The 14992-nt window shown below is 45.1% G+C and overlaps 1 protein-coding gene across 2 annotated transcripts in view; it reads left to right on the top strand.

Annotated features, from left to right (window-relative positions):
- Window positions 1–9239: 9239 nt before the first annotated feature.
- The window catches only part of PALM2AKAP2 (PALM2 and AKAP2 fusion), a 258500-nt gene continuing 252747 nt past the window's right edge, over window positions 9240–14992 (top strand). For both annotated transcript variants that reach the window (XM_072030988.1, XM_038170133.2), the window contains exon 1: window positions 9240–9665. In XM_072030988.1, the coding sequence (XP_071887089.1) occupies window positions 9621–9665 (45 nt within the window). In that variant the 5' untranslated portion in view covers window positions 9240–9620. The remainder of the gene's footprint in view (window positions 9666–14992) is intronic.

The raw sequence follows: 14992 nt of genomic DNA, 5'->3' as shown, positions 1-14992 counted from the left end.
TATGTAAGTTTACCTACCCTAGAAGCATCCTGAAACAGTTATAAAACTGTATGGTGTCATTGCCTGGTCACTAATATCAACAAACACTCTGCCTTGTGCCAAATCTCAACTGAAAGTATTTTATCAGCCTTTAAAAAGTGTATTTTTTTTTTCCATGACAGGAACAGTCATGGATATGGAGAAAATTAAGTTACCTTAATAGATCTGGTGCAGATAGAAAATACAGCACTCTGCATGCCTTTGCTTAATGCCCATAAGATCAAAAATGGAAATGTTGTATTGCCCATAATATCTCAACATCAAAATAAATTGATCACCAAAAGAAACTGAGGAAAAAAACACAGGAAAAAAAAATGTTTTCTATGAGAAAGAATACTCAGAGTAGAAGATGCCATTATATAACATGAAGAAAAGATGTACTTTTTATTAAATTTATCTCATTCATTCTTTATATACTCATAAATAAAGCACTGCTCCTCCACTGTCCTTACAAGAGTGTCAAACTCTTACACCCTGAAGACAGAACAGTGGCAGAAGCAGACTTTAACTGGTTGGTGTTTTTCACCTTCACCATGTGGACTCAAATCTCCAAGGATAAATCTGTAAAGCTATAGTTCTGAAACAGATTTATTCAATAAAATAAATAAATAAATAAATAGATAAATAAATAAATAAATATGGTAATATTATGTTGTTAAATTGACAACTTGATGTGTCTCCTTCTCTTACATTCGTTCAGAGTCCTGCTTACATGCTTACTCTTACAATTTATTTTATGCTGAGCTTGTGCCCAAAGTGCATGACTATGGGAGGCTTTGCTGTGTTACCTGCATGCTATAAACCAAACTCAGCCTCACAGGGGGCCTCTTTCTTTTCATTCCTGCCACATCTAAGAAGTACTAAAATTAGTACTAATTAAGTACTAAGTACTAAAGTGCTACTAGGTGTTAAATACTACTTAGTACTAATTTAGTACTAAGAAGTACTAAATTAGGACATCCTTAAAGCATTCAGTCTCTTCCCAAATATCTTTGTTCAAAAGGTCCGGTGTTTGATTAGTGTTGAAACAATAATGTATTGTACTCCCTTCCAGGTTCTAAAATTGGAATATAAGCAGAAGCTTAAAATGTAGACATGTTGACAGGGATTTTCATAGCAGTCTAGAGGATTAAGAATCATTTTCCACTAAAATTAGTAGAAGACGATGTCAATCATTTAGGCTGTTTTGTAAATCAGCATTAAATTTCAGCCTAGGAACGGCTGACTACCAGGCTCAATGAATATGTATCTTTCGAATGTTACTTACCAGACATTTGTACGGTAGAGGTGCAAGATATAAAGATGATTTCCTAATTAGCTGCATGCCAGATACACCAAGTTAATAATAATCTCATCTTGAGTGAGGCTTGTTTGTGCTGTACAATATAATGTAAAACAGTTCTGCAATTTGCACTTCATAACATTAAAGTTAAAATAATCCTATTAGACTGGCTGTAATAGGAACTCAGTGGAACTCTAATTTTCCTCAGGAAGCTTGATTATGATTTTTCTCACCATCTATATCTGCTGTCCATAACACTAATCTTGGAAAACCATTATAGGGAGTGCTGCATACTTATTTCCCAGGTGCTCTGAGTAAGGCAGCGCCAGGGATACCTTTCCCATCAAAGGGACATCACAGCATGCTTGCACAGCTTTGAGTTGAACACTGAAAGTGGGACTGAGGACAAGAAAGTGTAGTGGGTTTACATGGCAAGGTTTTGGTAGCAGGGGGCCATGGGGGTGGTTTCTGTGAGAAAGATCTAGAAGCTGCCCCATGTTTGGGAAGGGCCCCATTGTTTTCCAGATCTGAGCCAATAAGCGATGTTGTTTTGCGCCTCTGTGAGAGCATATTTAAGACAGGGAAAAAAACGCTGCACCACACAGCAGCCGGGAGAGTCAAGGGAGTGAGAAACAGCCTTGCAGGTGCCAAGGTCAGTGTAGAAGGAGGGGGAGAGGTGCTCCAGGCGCCGGAGCAGAAGTCCCCTGCGGCCTGTGGTGAGGACCATGGTGAAGCAGGATGTCCCCCTGCAGCCCATGGAGTACCACGGTGGAGCAGAGTTCCACGCTGCAGCCCGTGGAGGAGACCACGGTGGAGCAGGTGGCCCTGCACCGATGGAGGCTGCCCCCTGTGGAAGACCCCTGCCGGAGCAGATTCCGGGCCGGACCTGTAGCCCGTGGAGAGGAGCCCACGCAGGAGCAGGTGACCTGGCAGGAGCTGCTGCCCGTAGGGGAGCCAGGTTGGAGCAGTTTTCTCCTGAGGGATGGACCCTGTGGTACGGACCCATATCTGGAGCAGTTCTGGAAGAGCTGCTGCCTGTGGGAAGCCCACGCCGGATCAGTTCATCAAGGACTGCATCCCGTGGGTGGGACCCCACAGCACAGGGGACGAGAGTGACCGAGAAGGAGCGGCAGAGAAGAAGCGCTGTAGACTGACCATAACCCCCATTCCCCCGTTCCCCTGCGCTGCTCGGGGGGGAGGAGGTGGAAGAGGGTGGATAGGGGGGGAAGGTGCTTTTGGTTTCTTTCCTTTGTTTCTCACTTCTCTAGCTTGTTAGTAATGAGCAATAAATCTTACTATCTGTCTTCTTATGCTGAGTCTGGTTTGCCCGTTACACTAATTATTGCGTGATTTTCTCGTCCTTATCTCAATCCTTGAGCCCTTTTCACATATTTTCTCCCCATTCCTCTTTGAGGAGGGGGAGTGAGAGAGCGGCTGTGGTGGAGCTCGGCTGCCCACTCGAGCGGAACCATGACAGAAAGAAGCCTTAATGATACTTGGAAGACACCACTCTCACATATGCAGTGCCATGCCTTTGCATAATGCATGCTGCCGTGTGCTGTGCAGGTCCAAGGCAGAGCCTTGGCACCTCACGGCTGCCTCAGGCTATGAGGAACATGATGAATTCCCTCACTAACAACTGAAGCTGGATGAACCAATCTGAGCTTGAAACAGGCTGATTCAAAATTCGGATTGAACTTCCAGCTGCAACCGAGACAGTCGCCAGTCACTCTCTGTATCCACAGGCTTCCTCCTAAGTGACGTTCTGCCACAGGGTGAAGCAGAGGCCAGAGTGTTGAATACATGGAGTCAAACTTCTCTTCATCAAAGAGACAAAAACAAAATTCCAGATCTCTCTTTGCTAAAATGTGTTGGAGTTAACGTGGACTGTTCTGAAATGCCTATCTATAAATTACAGCCTTGAGGCAGACAAGCTGCAAACACCTCTCTATGCAGCTCTTTTGCTGGGAGGAAGGCCTACTACTGTGAGTTTCCTGGGTATTTAGCCTTAGATGAAAGCTATCCTTATAGACTGGAATCTTTATTACTTATTTTGCCTCAGGTAGCATGGTGCTGCAAATATAATGCCAATCTTTCTTAAAGGATCCTGTTGAATTTAGGAGACCAAACCAAGAAGGGCCAACAGGGCCTGGAGACAAAAGGGTCTTTAGAATGGAGGCATACAGTTATCTTTTTGTTATATATGGGGGAACAACAGCAAAGTTGTGATCAGAGCAGCAGTAAAACCCAAATCTTCTGGTTCTGGGCCAGTACTGTTTCCACAAGGTCCCAGTTACCTCCTGGGGCAACAGGTTATTTTCATTGCTTTAGCTTTTAACAGCTGAGCTGTGGGTGACTTCTTGCACTACAATCTCCCTTCTGAAGCAAAATCCAATGTCCTAACACAAACCTCAGCAGAAAACATTTTGCATATTTGAAGAGAAAACCCTTTCACCTAAATACCCTATGTGGTGTTTGGTGAACAGTGAAATACCACCTATGTGGTGTTTGATAAATGCTGCTGAAAGGAACATCTCTGCTACAACTACTAATATTTGAATGTTCATGTGAGGGACATGACAGCTTCAGTTCAGAATGAACTTCAGTTCATTCATAGCTACAGAGGGATGTGCATTTAATGCGTGGTGACCTATTTCAGTGACATCATTACCCTGATGAAAAAAAAATCCAAGAAAGTCTCTTTTTAGTGAAGACTTGTCTATTTGCAAATATATTTCTGCCCTGTACTTTAATGTTGGGAACACTACTTTCTCTCTCCACCTCCCTGCCCCAGCACGATGCGAGGTGGCAAGAGAAGTACCGAGAGTGGAAAGCATAAAGTAAGGGCTAACCAGGCTTTATTTCTGTGCAAATTCAGAGAGAGCACAGGCAGCTGAGAAAGGCTGCCTTATGCTTCTGCTCTGCAGGTCCCCCTTTCGCTGCCCAGGGTCCAGGTGAGGCTCCTGCAGCAAGGCACAATGCCAGCAGAAAGCACTGAAGTCCCCTGAGGACACAGGGTCGTTGTTCCTTCCTGAGGGTGGGAGCTAAGGATGCACCACCTGGGAAGCTCCAGACAGATCCAGCTGCCAAGAAAGGGAAGTAGGAATAAAGGTGAAGGACGGGCATCCTCCCTTCTTGTTCTTCCCTGCTTCATGGAAAGCTGCAAACGGGATTCCCTGGCTTACTGACCTGCAACCCTTGTCAGGGGATTCTCTGTTGCTTGCTTCATTAGTCCTGCCAGGCACTGAAGGTGTTGAACAACCTCAGGCTAATTCAGGGCTGCTTGAGTACAGCAGCAGGACTGCTTCAGAAGAGCCAACGCTTCTTGTCCATATCCCTGCTACCAGCAGAACCACAGGCAAGCAGCACTCAGTGGATAACAGGCAGCATTTGACCAGGACACATCCGCATTGTGGAGACTCTTAAGGGTCTACTGCCACTCACAGTGCCTGGTGGGGTACACCAGAATGAGCTGTGTTTCTGCTGCAAGCATGGCCACGTGGAGACCCATCTGGTCAGTGACAGCTCGGTGCTGCTGCAGAATGAAATGAAGCAAACGTGGAAAAAATGAATAGACTGCACATATTAATAAATGATAGCTTACCTATTCATAAGCCTGCTGTCTTGGGAAGGTTTAAAACAAAGACCTGAGCTCTAGCTTTTTAATTCCCAAACAATGCCATGTCCTGCTGTGTGTGCTTCATCTCCAAGTCTTGAAACCAAGTGGCAAAACTGAAACAAAACAAAACAAAACAAAACAAAAAAGAAAAAAAGAAAAAAAAGAAAGAAAGAAAGGCTAAGGGAAACAACTCCAGGTTAAATAAGTCTGTTATAAAGAATTTTAAAATATAATAAGGATATTTTAAGAGTACAACAAGGATAAGGACAGTTGACCTAGGGTGAGGACTCAGTTAATGCTCAGGAGTTCACTACAGCATCTTGATTTTGGGGCTAGGCATGCAGCTTTTGGTAAGGAGAGGGTTTAACCAGCTCTCCACTTCTTGGTGTTTTCTTCTGCCTCTCTTCATCGCCTCCCTTTTAACGTGTGTGAGTGAATCCCAGCTCCAGCTGTCTTCTTCTCCGGGGTGCCTCAGGATGGGGCACGGCCCATGGTGGTGAGCTTTGCTGAGCTTCCAAGGGCCCTGAGCACAACCCCGGGGCTGCAGCCACTGTGCCCACCCCAGGGGAGCGGAGATGACGGAAGGAGGGATGACAGCCAGAGCCTGCTGTCTGACAGGGCTGAGAGCCCATATTAAAGCTGCAGATGGAGTAGCCTTTTCTGGAAATGTTGGATGGTGCCACTGCCAAAAATTTCAAGGGCTATGTTGTGCGAGACACTGTGTGTCCACAAAGCAAGTGTGGATGATGGGCTCAGGATCTAAAAGTGCAGACAAAGTTCTCATTCCTGACCTATTTTAATCTAGCATCAGAGGCCAGAGCCTGGTAAGGAAGATAAAAAACAGATTAATGGAACCTCAGAATTTCAACCTAGATGAAAATAATATGGTTCAAATATGCCCCGGGGAGGGACGCTTGACAATAGAGAGGATGCCAGAGCAGTGTTACCGTAGCACAATGCAACACACTGGCATGTGGTAATTTTAAGAGCCAGAAGCATCTTCTCTTAAACAATCTGAAATGCAAATGTGAAGCCTGTTTTCCCTCCCCGCTCTGTGTTTTCTTGACAGCCGCTGCCAGGATCCAACCACTAACTTGTCACCACAAAAATATGTCGATACATTGGCAGTGGCTGAGGCGCTGGTCCTGACCTTCATGTGCGTGCGTGTGCCTTCCTCATGCAGTCTTCGGGCCAAAGTCTGGCTTCTTAGACTGACTCAGTCCTGCTGACAGCCAGCAGGATGTGGAGCCAAGGGTTTTGCCCTGAGGACAAGGTGCCTGGCATCATGGAGAAGGGTTCCAGTTATGTACAGAGCAATGACAAGCCTGACCTTAGTTATTAATAAAAAATAAAATAAGCATGGGTGATTTAAGTAGAACCTTTCCTAGCCCAGCTCAGCTCCATGAGAGACATCAGAACCCAATTTCCACTATTTAACTTGTCTGTCTCATCAGAAGTTCAGGCGACACATAACTCAGAGTGCTTTCAGGATCCTCTCCAGCAATGAGCAGGGACTACAGATTGTTTCTTACACCCATGTCCAAAGAAATAAAAATAAAAGTCTGTTTTGCATGGAAGTGGGATGCAATTCACGCATTATTAAGGTTTAGTGGGTTTTGTTCTTTTGAAAATTGTGGTGAAAATAACAGTCTTTTTATAGACATTTGAAAATAATAGTGGTATTTTTCCTTTCTCCTCTTTTTTTAGCTACTGAACGAAGTACATTAAAATGCTTCTTTCCTTTCACTTGCCCAATTTTCTAGCAGCTTCTTGCCTTTCCCTACACATCCCCCATCTGCTTTTCTTTTCTTTATACCTTAGGAAGTTTCTTAATGATATAGTTAAGTATTCTGGAAACAAAAATCTTAACCAATATGGAAAAAAAAAAAAAGTAAAAATGGAATTTTGTTTTGTTTGATTTTAAGCTGTCTTAACTCACCATAAGTCCCCAGGCGCTGTGCCCTATAGCCTCTGGCATGCCAGTTGTCACCTCACAGAGGTCTTTCCACCCAGGTGTGCTCTGTGTGAAGGAGGCTTCACTTTGGCAGACATCACTGCACCCTCCACTACTCCTGTATGATTGTACAGTGGTCTCCTCCAGCTGTGCTGATCTATGATGGACCACGCTTCCACCACCAGTGCTGGCTCCACATCAGAGCCCTGATGCTGCTAATGGTGAAAAGCTTCTAATTTGGACTCTCAGAAACAAGATCATTATGCACAGCTCTATCAACTCTTTTCGGTACCAGTGCTGTTGCACATCTTGCTTTAACAAATCCCTTTCAGTTCCACAGCCCAGTAGCATACTCAGATGTTCACACATCCATCATATGGCTGCTCCTTGGCAAATGAAGCAAAGGTGCACGGCCCTGCCTCATGCTTTGCTTGGCCAGGGATGCCCCAGCACTCTGTACGATGCTCCCATAACCTGCAAGTTAAAGGGGAGAAGGGATAAACACAATGTGAGTGCCATGCTCAGCTTGGCTGCATTCACAGTGCTTTGTGAACTATCAAAGATTTGACATCAGAAGTGAGATGCACACATGCACTTAAATAAAAGTAACCTGAATACACTTAAACATATTTCAATGCTTTGTAGAGAGGGTGCCATGTGGAAGGAAAGAGGAGATGGCCAAGTGTGGTGCACTTCACGTGCCAGTCTGACAGCACCTGCCGTGACTGCAGGTCGTGGGGTGGATATGTCCCCATCCCAGCTCCAGCCACAGCCAGCGCTGGAGCATTCCCCGGCCTTGGCTGGGTACAGCCCATAGCTGAATTCCTCCCTGGGGCAAGGCTTGACAGCAAAACATGAGAAAGGTATTGAAGGGATTTAATTGCATAACTTGCAAGTCTTGGTAGGAGTTGCCCGTGTAAGTTCTCCATGCACATGTGGGAGTATGGATATCTGGATCTGTGTGATGGGGCACTTCAAAACCAGCTGTAGTGATATAAACAGCAATACATATATCTTTATGAAAAAAAAATAAAAATAAATTAAATATAAAAAATGAGGTTTTGCATAAAAAGAAAAGGCTGAAAGTGAGCAAATAAGCTACTTGCCAGATGTCATCCAACAGATTATTTAAGCCAAGCTGGAAGATTGAAAGGGTATCCCAGTTTAAGCTGGTGGTGTTGCATTTCCCATAGCTGTGAGCCCACCCTGACGCCCACTCACAGGCACCACCTCACTTGGGACATGGCAATAAAACTTGGCTTTTTGGGCACGGAGACAACTGGGGTTATATAATGTTCCGTGAATGTTCTGTGCAACAAAGGACCTCTTTCACAAAGGCAGAGCTAGGCAAGAAGTCACTTTGATATGCCGTCACGAGGCAAGGAGGCTGGCACCGGTCAGGGAAATGGGACCAGGAGGTGGAAATACTTGTGGAAGCAGCTGCCTGAAAAGGAGTCTGCAGCCAGTGGCACATCCTGGAGCTGGAAGTGGGACAGAGCTGGAGGGTATCTGGGAGGGAGGAATGCTGCCAGCAGAGGGGTAAAATGCCAGGCTGGATGGCACACAGAGGGGCAGGAGTACGGGAAATGGGGTGACCTCCAGACTGCTTCCTCCAGGACAGAGGAGCTTCGCCATCTCATCAGCAAATGGTCGTGAAATTGTGACTGTCTGCTGCAGAGCTTGCTTCCGAGGGACGGCCCCACCAGCCCTTCTGCCAGGGCAACCCTGTGCTCACCTCTGCTGCAGCACCCAGTGGGGTGGGGCTGGGAGAGAGGATGGCATCTTCAGTGTCTATGAGAAAACAAGGAGAGTGGGAGATCACGTAAAAATCACAGCGGCTGGCAGCTGAAACATGCAGAACTGGTGCCGTAGCTAAATCCAAAGGGTGCCCTCATGGTGCTGTTTCCAGCCTCCCTTTCCTTCCCCTCCTGCCCCCTTCCCTACTGCTGCTCACCCTGGGTCCCCAGTCGAGCAGCTCCCTCATGCAGCTCTGTCACCTCGGAGTGCTGGATGCCAATGCAGAGCTTCGGTGTCCAATGCACAGACACCTTCCCCCCCTGCATTTGCTTTTCACAACTGCTCTTGCAGGCTGCCCTGCAGCAGCATTTGCAGCGCGCTGTGTGACTGCAGCACTTGCTAGCAGCCGTGCTTCTCTCCTCTTTGCTTCTCCTCCGTGCTCCCCTCTGTATCCAGCCCCACTGCACGGCGGGGATGCTGCCTGCTCCCCTGCTGCAGTCATGCAGGTTTGGGTTACTGTGCACGCCGCGGATGTCGAGCTCCTGTCGTGACCCAGCGCTCCATAGGAGGAGCAAATGAGCTGAGACGTCAAGGCAAAAAATTATAGCCATGCGAGCCATCCCTGCGCTCAGCTGCTGGGAGAGTGCATACATGGCTTGTGTGACAGCAACAGCACACAGAAGCTGCAATGAAATGCAGTTAGCAATACAGCTGGGAGGCAGGCAGCAAGGCAGGCGCTGGTCCAGCAACTGAAATGATCCTGCCGTGAGCCAGCCTGCAGTGCCTCCAAAAGTGGCTGGCTACTACACAGGAGCTCAGCTTTCTTCACTATTACTCCAGTTCCCCCGGGTGACTGCAGTGCGCACTCTGCATTGGTTTTGTTGTTGTTGTTGTTTTTTTTTTTTTGGTTTTGTTTTGTCGGTGTGTGGTGTTTTTTATTTTTTTCCTCCTACCTCCCCTCTCTCTCCTCCTGTGTCCTTTTCTCCAGGATGGCGGAAGCAGAGTTGCACAAGGAAAGGCTCCAAGCCATAGCAGTAAGTCAGCTTCGTTTTACTTGTTCTTTTGTCCGTGGCCGGGGGAGCGTTCCTGCAGCGTGGCTGGGGAGCCTTCGGGTGCCAAGTTGTGCATGGAGCTCCCCTTTTGGGAGGCGAGTAGTTAAAGCCTGCTTTGCAGGATTTGTCTGGGGAAGGGGGCTCTGCTGAAGTGCGCAGAGCTGACACGTGCAGAAAGAGAAATGCGAATGCACAGTGGCACACTTGTAAGATTGATGGTGGAAAAGAAAAGAGGGAGTAAGTGGGGAGGAGGGGAGGTTGCGGGAGAAAATCAGTGCTCCACTGAGAAGGATATTTTCATGCGGTGGGAGCGTTAGCTGAGCTGATTGAGAAGTTAAACAAAAAGGATCTGCTGCAGGGCGGCTTTTACTGCAGGAAGCGATGCTGATATTACTAGTTTTTAACACAGTCGAATACAAACAGCACATTATCAAAATCATGTAATTAACTGATGTACTAGTTAAGCTGTCAGCTCAGTAAATGCTTTCAGGCAAATTCTCTGCCGACTTGCATCCTCCCGGGGGTGAGGTCTAGGCAGCATTTTGCCCCATTTTAACCAAAACTTTCATTTTCACATTTCATGCTGCAATTCCTAGAGAGGCACCATCTCCGCCACCGCAGACCGTAGGCAGGGATGCCTGAGGGGATGGGGATCAGGCCCAGGTGTTGGTAAAACCACATCCCCCCTGGCACACAGAAACTGCCAGCTCATCTACCGGTGTGCCACATGAGCAGCCCGGCATGGCTCTGCCAGCCCCACACGGCTGCCTCAACACCCTCCTGTCACAGCACCCAGTCCCCATAGGGACTGCAGGAGGTCTGCAGCAGGGGGCACAGCCCTGACCCCACCTCCAAATATCAACAGATGCTCTGAGCTGCTGCTGCAGCCCGCGGAGATCACGGGCGTCCTTTGTAGTTAGAGGCATGGCTGCTGCTGCTGCTGCCACTGGTGCTGTTCCATGCCGTTTTCTTTACGTCCACTCTTCTGCCAGATAGCCCGTGGAGATCTAGAATAACCAGATGTAAAACAAACTGTTGTATTTTCTTTTCTTTTTCTTTTTCCTCTCTAAAATATTTTCCCTGTAAAAACATCAGATGGTATCATGTGATATGGTGGCGGTTGGGAGTGGAGGGGGAATACTATAAGCATTTAACTGTCAAGCAGCAGAAAGTAGGTTCATTTTTTAAGCTGTTTCAAAGTTTTATGTTGGTGTAGGCATAGCCAGGTCCCCAAATAGAAAGACTGGAGCTGTTCACCCAAAGCTAACCCTCACCACTGCCTCTGGTTTGGGACTCCTGCTGCAATAAATATGGGAGAACCATGCTGCAGAACTGCTTAACATATTGCTGCTATGCATAGCTCTGGAAAACTTATGTCAAATTAAAAATAAAAATAATAAAAATAAAAATAAAAATAAAAATAAAAATAAAAATAAAAATAAAAATAATAAAAATAAAAATAATAAAGGCTTACATTACTGCTGCTTCTTCTGCCTGCTATGTAGCAGAAAGCCAAACAACATCTATTTCTATTCCACAAGATGTCCTTCAGCCTTTCAGCAGAGTAAGTCAGATAGTCTACTTCTTGGTGCTTTGCGTTTCACACCAATGAGGCCATTATGAATATAAAATTATTATCTGGAGGATTGTAGCTTCATAGAGGAGGCTCATGCAGCTGTGAAAGGAGGCCCTGAGAACCTGGACCTGCATTTTCTCTATATATTTCCTTTATGGCTTCTATGTCTGTATTGCCTGCTAGGCTAGCTACAAGTAAAACACGGTACAGTACTGTATGTGATGAATTAGATTGAAAGAATCCAACTTCAGCATCAAGAGTGTTCATCCTTGTTTTAACCTGAGTGTGGGCCAATGGCGTGACTTTCTGGCTTGCACACTCTGCAGAGCAGCAGGTTGTCCATATAAGCTTCTGAGGTGACTTTTTCGCCTCTGCTTGGACAGTTGCAGATGTTTATCGGAGCACAGAGAAGTTTATTTCTAATGTAAGCTTTGCTCCACCAGGATGTCACATGATATAATAAGTTAGATATTTCTCATCTGCCATTGGTTGGCAAAAATAAGGTCAGTCATCAAAAGCTGCACAGATTTGCTTTAGAAAAAGAGAAAGATGGCATTTCAGTTCAGACTGATGTTCCCTTTAAAGTTATTAGTGTAAAAATGTACTAAACAAGCTGCAGTATCTCACCCTGGTGGGCAAAATCTTATGAAAGTGCTCTGTGATGGATGTTAAGCATACAGAAAGAAAACTTCTGTCCCTGGTGGCTGGAACTTCTGTACACTGTTGTCTGTATGTTTCTGTTTGCTTTCATAATTACCATGGCAAATGAGGAAAAGCAGTGTAAATTTTAAGGGCACCCCACTGAATACTTAAGGAAAACAACATCCAAATATGAATATTCGTATCTGAAGGCTTTTTAAGAGTTTGATTTCATTCTTCATTACTCTGGCTGATCATGGTTTTAGTTGTACGCCTGTCTGGCATGGAGACAAGCGTCATGGGAAGAGGAAAAATGGGGTCTACCTGTCATTACTCTAAACCTTGGTGAACACAAGTCAGTCACCTGTTTTGCCAGCAGTGAGCACTTAATCTCTTTGTAGAGTGTGTATAATGGACTTTGCCCTTGTCTGGTAGGGATACATGCAAGACTGTGGACAGCTTGAATGCTATGGGTAATCAGGACAAGGAAATGCTAAATAAAAAGCAGAAAATGTGGTTCTGTAAAAGTAAAAAAATGAGAAAAAGAAGAGAGCTTTTAATATGCACGTGGCTAATGACATTGCATGTGTGGGTAAAATTTGGGGTGAAAAAGGAAACATTTTTGTGGCTTTGAAAATATGCCTGCAGTAAGCTGCTCAGCACTTTGGAATGTAAGTGGTCCTCAAGGGAGCAGCTCAGAGGCCAGGGGACAGGTGAGCTCTGTGAATTTACCACATTTCAGACAAATAAACTGCATGGCTCAACAGTTTGTTAGGTGGCCCCATTCACTGTGACTGCAGATATCACCACCAGACAGTGATCTAAATATAGGCAGGCATTTACAAAATGTAAATATCTTCCATAGCTTAGATAGCGCTCGTAAAGCTGGCAAGTGAAGGCGCTGAGTATGGATCAGTGCGCCTGAGGTACGAATGGACGTACAATGCAGTGCTTCTCACCCCGTATCAGGTGAATTAAGAGAAATCACTGGGACACGACACTAAGGAGAAACCTTCCAGCACAGCAACAACCAACATGGGAGCTGGAAGAGGTGTTCAGGTTAAGGATATATCCAGACTAAAAACACCAGGGGAAAGCTACTTAAATGTTCAGATTTATTAGCAAGCAAAGCCACCAGGAATGGTGCTCACCACTTCCTAGGGAGAAACAGTGAAATATTAAAGAAAAGTGATCTCTGACATTCAAGTAGCCATGTCAAAGACAACTCTTGTCAGACAAGACCGTTCTTGCTTTTTTCGTGCAATTGCATATTTCTAAGATCCAGTTCTGAGCTGGATATAGCATTACTCAAATGCCATCAGGTGTTTGACTTGGTACTGCAGTTCTCTGTTGTTTAAAAATAGCACCCTCTGGGATCAGTGGGACATACCTTAGATGGATTAAGGACTTGCTAACAGACAGGTCTCAAATAGTTGTTGCTAACGAGGAGTGCTGATGAGGAACCGTTTGGGGGCAAAGGCAAGAGACGGCTTTACAGGAACGCAGTTTTCATGGCTTGAAGGCATTGTCTATCAGTACTCTGAAGTAAATGCAAAGTCAAAATTGATTATCTGCTGATAAAGCATAGAGTGAAGGAGGAGTAAATGATGAAGGCACAGCAGTCCTCCCGAGCAAGTTGGATTATCTGAAAAATGGAGCCCTCCTTTCAATGAAGTCCTTCACACCTGCACGCAGCAGGTGCTGACAGGGCAATGCAGGACCATGCATCCCAGTGCAGGGAGCACGGGGCCAGCACCACGCTGCCACCTTCCCAGAGGGACTGGAAGTTTCTGTGGGAAACCACTCAAAGGGAATGAGAAGGCAGTCTTAGTTCTGCAAGGGAAATTAACTTCACACCAGTTAAACTAACACTGAGGGCAGGTCCTTCCAAAATGGAGGTAGGTGTTTATATATTTACATATAAACCTGCATCGCCTTTTCAACAGTTCTTTGAGAGTAGTAATGCCAATGATACTTTGGAAAGATAGTATCAGTATAGTTCCTCTATCTCAATCACTGTTAACCTAGGCATTCCATATTTCTGGGTTGCACACTTAGCAACTGCAGTGAGCATTATGTGACATCAATGAATTTGAGCAAATTTTTTGGCAGAATAACAAATATCACTTTTTTCCTTGCTTACATACTGTCAATTGACCCACAAAACTAAACCTCATGACTCGTAGATATTGTGCCTAAGATCATTTCACTGTAATACTTCTCCAAAAATTTTATAAGTCATGCCAGAGACCATCATTCATGAAAATTACAATTCCTGGTGTTGGTGATTGAACGGAAAAACATGACACATTAATTTAATTGGCAGTTTTTTATTGCTATGATCATTTAATAAGCTGCTTTCCTGCATCTACATCTAGGAAGTGATGTTTTGTCCTTAAATTAGGCACACTATCAAGTCTGTTTGAGTTCAGTTGTTTTCAGACCTGAAGTCTGTAGAAAAAAAAAAAAAAACATATGAAAAGATTAAGTAGGTTAGAACTTTTCTGCTTGGAAAACACATAAGTGAGAAGGATATGCAGCTGTCTATAAAATCATCAATATTACAGAAGAAAGAGAACATACTACTCACATTTTTTGGCACAAGAATTAGCTGGTGTCTAAGGAGAGTATCATTTGTGGACAAACCAAACCCAGAGCGGTCTTCTTCCCAGAAGGAGTTGTTAAGGTCTAGAGCACCTCTCTCCAGGAAGTGGTGGATGCTCACAGTGCACCAGGGCTTGAGGAGAACCCAGGCATACTCATGAAACTGAAATCTGTGAAGAAATTGCTTATAAGACAGGAGCAATTTCTTAGTTGCAAATTGTTAGATGTTGACAGACTAGTGGATTTGTTTTACATGGATTTGTCATGGTCCTGAAGTTTTCTATTTTAGGCATTGTCTGAGAGAATGGCCAGGCGGCCTGACCCAGGGCAGCCACCCTATGTACCCACATCAACACATTCCTTTATGTGCTTTCCAGAGTTTTGGTGCTAAAGAAAGCCCTCTTCACAAAGTATAATGAAACCTATTTGAATATTGCTGCTACGAAGTTTAATCCATTTTTCCCCATTCTTATTATTCTCCTGTTGTGCT

Source organism: Anas platyrhynchos, chromosome Z, assembly GCF_047663525.1.
Source record: "Anas platyrhynchos isolate ZD024472 breed Pekin duck chromosome Z, IASCAAS_PekinDuck_T2T, whole genome shotgun sequence".
Lineage (NCBI taxonomy): Eukaryota > Metazoa > Chordata > Aves > Anseriformes > Anatidae > Anas > Anas platyrhynchos.
This window is presented reverse-complemented; position numbering and strand designations above follow the sequence as displayed.